The sequence below is a fragment of the Taurulus bubalis genome (genome assembly GCF_910589615.1).
Source record: "Taurulus bubalis genome assembly, chromosome: 19".
Lineage (NCBI taxonomy): Eukaryota > Metazoa > Chordata > Actinopteri > Perciformes > Cottidae > Taurulus > Taurulus bubalis.
The window spans coordinates 20,199,190-20,209,189 of NC_136607.1; the positions used below are offsets into that span (position 1 = coordinate 20,199,190).

At 40.9% G+C, this 10,000-nt stretch overlaps 1 protein-coding gene across 1 annotated transcript in view; it reads left to right on the forward strand.

The window, feature by feature from the left end:
* Positions 1-3,991: 3,991 nt before the first annotated feature.
* The window catches only part of agpat2 (1-acylglycerol-3-phosphate O-acyltransferase 2 (lysophosphatidic acid acyltransferase, beta)), a gene marked incomplete at both ends in the record, with an annotated part of 12,574 nt that continues 6,565 nt past the window's right edge, over positions 3,992-10,000 (forward strand). The window contains 2 exons of the mRNA XM_079234782.1: positions 3,992-4,167; positions 9,390-9,523. Of these exons, the coding sequence (XP_079090908.1) occupies positions 3,992-4,167; positions 9,390-9,523 (310 nt within the window). The remainder of the gene's footprint in view (positions 4,168-9,389; positions 9,524-10,000) is intronic.

Sequence of the window (10,000 nt, forward strand, 5' to 3'; positions counted from 1 at the left end):
TTCTTAGTTTCTCCATCTTTTTATTTGGAAAAATACAATAAAATAATTCAAACTAAATAATAATAACTGCTACTGTTCAGACTAAATTAGAGACAATGAATATTTAGTCAATGTCAAGATGATGTTTTGTGGCAAGACGAGTCAGATAGCTAAGACACACTCATCGTTATCGTGGTCACTGTGATTAATCATGTGACTCATAAGCATTACGTTTTATAGAAGTCCATTTCATTGGCACTCCAGCGGCCATGTTATTACAACAATGCTGCCATCTAGTGGTTAGATATTATACCACAGGCGGCACTTAGAGGCCTTTCAGTGAAGGCTTGCCAAACTAAAATATAACAATAAACATAGACATTGAATAAAACAATGAAATCATAAAAAAATGAAAAATATATTTAAAAATAATAATAATAAAAAACACATTTAAAACATTAAAAAAATATTTAAAAAAAACAAAAATGTACGATTATAATACAAATAAAAATAAATACATTTAATTAAAATAATAACACAAAATTCAAAATATTTTAAATAAATATTAAAATATACATATATATATTTTTTTTTTTTTATTTGTCTGATTTCTAAACTAAAGGTGCTGAATTATATAGATGACGTGAAAAACAAAGCACAGAGGAACTTGGATCTCAACACACGAGCAACTCTATTCTACTTTTTTTGGTTTGCCTCTAAAATCACGGATTGTGCCTTTAACATTACATAGTTTTAAATAAAACGTAGTTTCACCAGCAGGGGGGGCCCAAGAGCTTTCACTGTCAGAGGCACTACTCAGCATCACAAATCAAGTCTTTAGACATCTTAAGCAATAACCATGCGTCCTTTCCCAAATGCTTTTAAAAAAGCCTGACTGCTCGTCTCTCTGTAGCTGGAGCCGTGACTTTGAGGTTTTCCTGGCTGGTCTTTAAAAGGAGAGCGGTATGCTTTAGCTCACATCAACAGCTTCTACCACCTGCTTTCGGTTTAACCGATGAGATCACGAGTCACCGCTTTCCTCCCCGGGTCCATCCCATCACCAGATGGGGGTCAGTTGACCGGCTCGGCTTCTTTATTTGTCCAAGTGCACAAGTCTGTCTGGGTTTTTACAATCTCCAGATGGAGGAGTTTGATTCCAGAGAGCCAGGGTGTGACCCACAAACTCTCCATCTCTGGAAGATGTGGCTCCTTCACCCTGATAGTGGATCCATGCACGGCAAGAGCTGCTGCTCTTTCCACCTGGCTGATTCCAGGTGGTTCATTCCGCCCTTAAAACCTTTTAAATACTGAGCGATTGTGATATAAAACTGTAAATCATAGGTTGTTTCATGACAAAAAGCCCAAACTGCTGTATTTGGATGTACTGAACACCATAAGTAATATGCAAGTGAAATATATGGTTTGGTATATGAGAAAATTCAAATGTGCCCCAATGCAAATGTTGGAGTCCTCGTCTGAATGTTCTCTGTTCTAAACCCTCTCTCACTTTGTTCTGCTTCACTTTATCAAAGTCAACCTTTGCAGAGAGAATGTTCACATATTGAGCTATGATTTGGGTTAGAGAATGTTCACATATTGAGCTATGATTTGGGTTAGAGAATGTTCACATATTGTGTTATGAAATAATCATCCTGAAAGTGATTTTTTTTATAGGCGGAGCTGAAACCTTTTCATTTTGTTCTGTGTCATCTTCATTTACTCTTAACCAGAAACATATAGACTGATATTTACACATCTGAACACAATCTCACATGTGTACCTTTTATTATAACACCAACATTATTCCAATATCCCTAGTGGCTGCAGACATACACCCTTTTTAGTTTGGGGATGACATTTCCAAGAAAAGGGCCTAAAAATAGGTTTGTTTGAATTAAATACGTAACTATTTGGTCTGCAGAGCAAAGCAGGACAAACAACGATCAGCACATTGAAACAAGCGTAGCTCTGTATCCTGCATGACCGTTGAGAACATCACAGACGTATAGTGTTCACAATCATCTCTAAAACATCTCTTCATTTCCTCAGGAAACGCCCTCTGAATAACATGCTTTACACTTTGCCAAGCTTTCTGTTTTTGCATGTATAGATTAGATTAGATATTCCTTTATTAATCCGGCAGTGGAGAACTTTACAGGATCACAGCAGCAAACGGGTAAAGTGCACACAAGAGACAGTCAAATACAAATAAAAACAATATTAATACACTAATAAAAACAGTAAAGAATGCACAATAACAATATTATATACACAGGCAGAATACAATGTATTTCTATTGCACAGTCATCCAAAGTGATTGAAGTGTAGCTTTGATCTTAATAAGCAGAAGTGGAGCCGGGTGGCAGGCGGTTGCATTTGTGGTTAGAAGAGAAAGAGAGAAAGGAAATTGCATTTTGGATCTGTAAGGTCAGCTGCATGTCTGTTTCAAGTTGTGTGCACAAGCTTCCTTGTCTTCCTACATCACCAGTTTGCATATGCAACACACACCCAGACACACACCCAGACACACACCCCATGCAAAACTCCAGCGCTGGTTGTTATAGATCAGTGTCGGGTTTCTTCCTTTTTCGATGCATCACATCTTGTCACGACACTTGAGATCCTGAGTAAACAGCTCATGAGTCTTCATCATGTCTCCAAAGCAAACAGTGGTGCATAATCAGGTTTCTGGACCAAGCAGCAGATTAAATACCAAATGTTGTTTATCCATCTTCAAGAAGGGAAAGGGGAAGATTTCTTCCTTATTTGTTTCCCACTTTATTTTTGACAATAAATTGCAGTAATGAAAACGTGATCCCACTCCAAGAAAGTGCATCGTCATAAATGTATTTATGTATTGTCATGGGTCAGAATGACACTGTTACAAATGGTAAAAGTGCATTCGTGACTTATTACGTCGACTGCATGTTTAAATTGTGCAAAGTGCATTCATGCAATGTGTTTTAGGAGAAGATGGTGCAGCAGCAGCAGCTACATTGGTATTGTTGTAATCCTGGATGTGCATGAAAAAAAGGCTCCATATTTGTGTATTCCAGACCAACAAAGACACCGTTGTGTGATTTTAAAATAGGCTTTAATCAAGAGCCATCTGGAAAGCTCGCTTTGAGTCGGAGGTTTCTATTCTTGTTACTTCCCACTTCACAGAAAAGCATCCTGTGTGCAAATAACATGCTTCTGAACCAGGAGGCCGAAGCCAAGTTTAGAGTCTGCCAATGGTTTAGGATCACCGCACATATTACATCAGGATTAATGACTGATTGATCCTAATCTTCAGTTTCATGTCACGTAGAGCGCCTTCAACCGGCTGAGCCACCGGACAGTGTGAGATTATAGTTTAGCATTGGATTATCACTGCTGATCCAATTAGACATGTTTTACTCTAAATGGCTGTCAAAGTGAATCTTTATTGGGTTATTACAGCAGAGTGGCCACACAAAACTTATTTAAAAAATAATAATAATAATAATAAAAATCCTACAAGAGCTGTGATTGCGGATATAAATGACTGAATGCTTTGCCAGTCATTAATAATTTACTTTAATCTCAAACTGGATGTGAAAGCATGTGACATCACACCCATAGTGGTCCAGCAACCGGAAATGGGTGGAGAGAAAAAAAATCTCACACACACACACACACACACACACTCGATGACGACTTGACTCCACCTCATGATGCCATTTAGCAACAGATGAGCAACAACGGTACATGCTCATTTTTCGGGGCAGCCAGAGACCAGCGTCGCCGTCCCCTGGGTGCCCTCGAAGGGACTACTTCTGACCGCGTAATGGTCGGCAGGGTCGCGGTGCTCTTCTTCCGTCTCGCACCGTCGCCTGGCCGGTTGTTTTAACGGCTTTCCCCCGCTTCTCCTACCCCGCGTGTGTTGTAGCAGGCGGGGACTTTTTCGGCTTCTTCTTCTTCTTCTTCTTCTTCTTCTTCTTCTTCTTCTAACCCCCGTCCTCCGTCCTTCCCTCTCCGCTGCCGCGGCGCTATGGATGTGCTATGGCTGCTCCCGCTGCTGCTGCTCCCGCTGCTGCTCCTGGGCAGCAGCACCTTCGTTTTTTATTTCAAAAAGTGCTTCTACGTCGGCTGGATGATGGTGCTGGCGCTGGCGGCCATCCCGATGTGCATCCTGAAGAGCGGCGGCAGGGACGTCGAGAACATGCGGTGAGTTGTGTTTGCATAATAAATGTCCCTCGCGGGCTAACGTCGTCTGACAGCTAGCCGACGTTAGCCTGCTAGCTTCTTCTTCTATACTCATTTATATAGGATATATACATATTGAGCAACCGGTTGGAGAGCAACGTTAGCTTCTAGTCCCACTAACAAAACATGGATCATATATCTATCGTTGTTCACTTGTTTTCCCTTTTTAAATGCCAGTTTTTCTGGCATTTAAAAAGGGAAAACAAGTGAACAACGATAATTACGTGATCCATTTTTCTTCTTCTTGAAATCACACGAATGCTAAGGTTAGCCACCTTAGCAGAAGGAGCTGTAACGTTAGCTGTAAAAACGTTCAACGTGGCTCGTGAACCAAAGTCCAACGAGGGGGCTTGTTCCTCGGATGTAACGGTCGTTAATTCCTGGAGGAATGTCCGCTAACTTTTACATTTCCCCTCCGGCCAAAATGCCCGACGTTTAGCCGTTGGCTAAGTGAGACCGGGGCGGGGAGCACATTAGACCACAACAAGGCTCTCATTGTTTTGGCTAGCGTTACTTCTGGGACCACAACTGCTTTTTATTTGTATTTTTTTGTATGACTTGCGGTGGACATTATAGCTCCATTATGTCGCTAACCGATGTCGGTGTGTGCTGCCTTCAGGGTCCACGTGAGCGCTCGTAAAAATGCAACACGGCAGCATTGTAATAGTTCGCCCTGTAATATGTATTTATGAATGAGAAGTTGAGTCCAATGTTGTATATTAAATCAAACAACCAGTGTTTGAAGAAGTAACTCTGCACACATCCTTAAAAAAGTAACAATACCAACGTGTAAATACAAGTAGAAGATTGTCAAGTGAAGTCTTCAATGTCCTGAAAGATAATGAATGAATGAATATATACTTTATTAATCCCCATGGGGAAATTTGGTGTCGAGTAGCAGCCATTTACACAGAAAATAAGATTATATATATATATATACACAATAATAATAATACTAATAAAAACAGCTGGATGAAAGAAAAAAGAACAGAGTATTAATTTAGGAATTAAATTAACTTAAACAGTGCAAGTATGTTTGTGTATATTAAGTGTGTGAGGTGTAAATAAAAGTAACAACTGTTCCTGAATGTGCAAACCGATTATTATTGTGAAACAAAATAAAAACATACTTTTTTTAATTCTTTATCATTCTTATTAGTGAGTCAGCAAGATAACTGATCTTTTTATTGTCATGATTTGATCATGTTTTGAATGTAAAATCAAAGTATGTGTGTGTATATAGTAAAAGTACAGCATTTCCCCTGGCATATAGTGGGGTAGAAGTATAAATTGGATCTACTTCAGTGAAGTTAAAGTACCTCAAAAAGGACAGCTCTTGACTAAATATACTGTACAAGCTCTCTATTGGTCCGCTATAGGTATGCCCCATTGACCTTACCACTGAAGGAACCATGTTATTTTATACCCCACACACACACACTGATCGGGTCAACTGATACCCGTTAGGGTTGAAATGTATCCCGCCGTCCACTTTGTAGCAGGGGGTATTTTACTTGTTGTGGTTGAACCTAGACTGGTGAGGACACAAATGACTGTGTTCAAGTGATTACCTCAAAGCTTCTCCCTGATTTGGAGTCGGGTTGCTGATCAGCCACCAGGCCCATCCGCCATGCAACATCACTGTTATCTGCTGACCGGCGGCCCTGTCTGTTATAACAGCAGACCGCTCCGCCTCGCTGCTCTCATAATAACTGTTTTGCAGGCGTGTTAGCCGCTGGAATCGGTGTCACGTTGCACCAGTGTGCTCAAAGGTTATCGCGATCTGTTGACTGCGTTTAAAAAGCGACTGAATCGGGGTCAGAACTTGCACAGGATTCTTTTGGGGTGTTCATTTTAAGCAGCTCTGGCAGAGGGAGCCCTGTGACTCATCAAGGACAGAGCAGGGTTTCATGGGCATTTGCTGTCAGACACAATGTGAGCCCTGCATTCTAGGGGTTGACGACTTGGAGCACTTGAATGCACCACAGTGAACTATGCTGGCCCAGAACAGACCCCTGCACTGTGAACAGCATCCATACAGCTCAAGTCACTGCTAATATTGTATTTGCATATCCTGAAACTCTCCGGTTAGTTTATCCTTAGTGGCTGTGCAGCGTCAACAGAGACGTAGTTCTCCCTCTGTCTGTACTTTATGTATTTTTGGCTGTGGCTCCAACTTTAATTATCAGGTCTCATGACCACAGAGGCTTATTGTCTCACTCACAACAGCTTGAGCTCTGGTTCCTTTCTGTGTAAAGGCCTAACATCAGTGGGAGACGGCCATTGTTTGTAACAATGCATAGTGCACTTTATACACTCAGGGAAACTGATTGTGCAATACTGTTGTCATATTTGTGTGCCTTTTATTTTATATATTTTCTTATACTATTGGCATTTATAGCAATTTTTTTTTGGTATTCTAATTTTTCTGTGTCATTGTGATCATGTAACCTTTGGCACCTGAGTTAGCTTCGGTAGTGCTATCTTTAGTGCTATCGGTAGTGCCATCTTTTAGGAATAACAGGTCAGGCTTAATTCTATATTTTTAACCTAAGTGCAACCAGGTTGAATGTAATCAATGCTGGTAACAAATCAGCCTAAATGTCATTATCGTCCGTCGAAAAATTGACTTAGAGACTGATAATGAAATGAACCGGCATTTAAAAAAAAAGCTTAGTCGATAGGCCATAAAAAGAATCCAACCAAGGCCGTTTCCTTCCCGTTGAACAATCTTCCAATTGCTGCAACACCGGCTGAGCCGTTGCCTAACCGGTGGCTGTTGCGCTAGAGTGTGTTATCAGTGTGTGTCACAAGATAACCTAAAGACTGTGTTCTGGTCTAAAGGTTAAAGTTATCTCACTATAGTACAGAGTGAACGTACACAATGTGCAAGGCAAGCTCAGTGTGGAGGGAGATGATTGCATTAGGTAGGAGTCACACGCTTTGGTTAACATTGTGAGCTTGCAACACTCGTGCAAAAACATTTTATAACTCTTTTTAGTTCTGTGCACAAGGATTATCCTTTTCCCAGCGAGCATATACGTCGTTTCTGTGACTCCAGTCAACACATGTTCAGTATTTTTATCGATGGAGGCTTCCAGTCTGTCTGTGAGCTCACCTGTTTTCCTCTCAGGGCCGGTTTTCCCCCTCGCTCGCTCCGGCGGGCGGGGAAATTCAATCAATGAATCAATACACGGGCCTGCGAACGCTGTGGGCTTCTTCCCATGGAGCAGAGTGGAAAACTATTTTTGGTTTTTAATAAACGTCTGCTGTCAGTCTGAGTCTGTGCGGAGCACTTAAGCGTCTCGCTTCCACGTGAATCATACGAGTTAGTGCGTGTTTATTTTCCATAATATTACATTAAATGTACGATTGATGTGCCGATCGAGCCATTAGTTGTCTGTACGGCTTCCCCTCAAGGCATTGTTTCAACAGCGTCAAAACAATATATAATAGATATTCTATGTTTTATTTGGTAAATCCAAGAGATCAGACCCATGTGATCAAACAGTGGCAGCTAAAAAGCAGCAGCTCCCTCCTCCAAACAGAGCGCTAATGAGCGGCTCGAACGAACGCTCTCTTTGGTCTCTTTTAATAATCATCTCTGGCATCGGGGTGAAATGAAGTCTATTATAAAGTACTAAGTGGTGTTTGCTGTTTTCAATCCCGTAATTATTGGGAGCGTAGCCAGAAGACGATTACCACAGCGAGAGCCTCGGTCGTTTCATTTCACGTCGCTTGGGAATACAATGTTGGAAATGATGCTCGGAAGTGTTGGCTCATCGTCCGCGTCGCTGTGGTCCATAAACATGGAGCCGATCATTTCCAAACATTGTGTTTCAGGCGGGTAGCGGCATGCAATGTGCGCTAAATCTGCTTTAATATTTAATTTGACAATTTAAAAGCCTGTCGCGTTCTAGGTATCCATCGACTTAGAAGGCATTTTTAACATGAGAGCTTATTAGGACCAGAAGGGGGAGGAGTTAGAGGTGATTCACAGAATAAAATAACTTCTTTTGTTATCCAACATTGTGTGATATTATATTTCTACGACAGTGGGTTGTATTTTTCTCTTTAAATGTTCTTGTTTTTATTATTTGATCACTTATAAACTGACTTATTTAACCATAAGTCTGAGGAGCAGTCGTGGAATCTGTAGTTAGCTGCTGCTTAAAGAGGATAAGTCTCATGTCATGACACTTCATGGAATGAGTGCTTTAGTCCACCGAGGAGATAAACTACACATGAGATGCCCCTTGAGGCGAGAACACACAACAACACGGATCTTTAGGAGACGAAATCCCTAAAAAACCTCAGATAAAGCACCGTGTTTCACTGCAGCTTTGTCCGATTTGAGTTCCTACTATATTATATATTATATTGTCTCTCCTGAGGTTGAGTTTTATGAGCTCCAAAGAAAAAACCCTCACCAGACAGGATAAACACAGGAAATGTCCCCAAATAAATAATTGCAGCTTTGATATGATCCATTGTAAAGTTATCTTGGTTAGAGATAGTAAAAGTATGGATATTAAAAATGCCAAATATCTACTGATTCCATCCTCTCAGATGTTTTCTTGGAATATATGAAAGTAAACTTAATATCTGAGTAAAAGAAAGACATTTTAAAACCTCATCTCAAGCTGCTGATTAATAATTGTTAGTTTCAGCCTGAATGTATATATTATAATGTGATAATTACTTTATTTTAGATGTATTCGGAACATTTAAAGTGTGTTTTAAACATTTAAAATTGAACATGGGAACATATTTATTTCACCAAATCAAAAAAAAGAAAAGAGTGCGTTTACCCGACTACTGAGTGAAATGTATAGTTTTCTAGTTTTTCAGTGACGAGGCAGATGGGAGGACATTCTTCCTCAAAGCTTATTGGAGCGTTATTCTTATTGCAGGCAATTATTTAACCAACCAAGAAACAAACAACGCTAATGGACGGCGTTAAACTACCAGACGTCTTGTTATTTATCTTTTTTTTTTGTTGGATTTAGGTCAAATTTTCAATATTTGAATTGGTATTTAGCAGGCTTTTACCTCCAACTTCTCTATGCCGGGTTCTGGTTAATAATATGTTGCCGCATGAGTCTGATCAGTAACTTGTACTTATTATTATTATTATTATTGTTATTATTATGGACTGTAATGAAGCTCCTCCCCCTTCCCAGGATTATCCGCGTCCTGGTCCGCCACGTGAAGTACTTCCTGGGTCTCCGGTTTGACGTGAGCGGCTGGGAGCACCTGCAGGCGGAGGGGCCGTACGTCATCGTCTCCAACCACCAGAGCTCGCTGGATGTTCTGGGTGAGTGCCGCGGGCGTGATTTTGCCCCTCTCTTTGGCTCGCAGGAGAACTCGTATTTGGATTTGAGACGGAACGAGGACTAAAATACTATAAAGCGCTGACTCTGCAGTAATGTAGGAGCATTAACGTCGATATTTTGTGAACAGTGAACAGGATCATTGCCCGGTCAGAGATTTTGTGTAAGAAAAGCTACGATTGCTACATTGTTGCCGCTGAAAGACGTCAAACCAGATGATTAGATGGCTTCCAATGTTTAACTCTTTACATATATTTAATATATTTCTGCGTAGCTCAGTCATTGCCACTGTGTGTTAAAACGTGAGCTACACGTGTTGAGAGGTTTGGAAATGCAGCCAGTCTCATCTATTTAAAGATCCTGACGAAAACATCTGAGAGTGATGTCAGACGGCTGTGCAGACGGGCGGCTGTGCAGACGGGCGGCTGTGCAGGCGGGCGGCTGTGCAGGCGGGCGGCTGT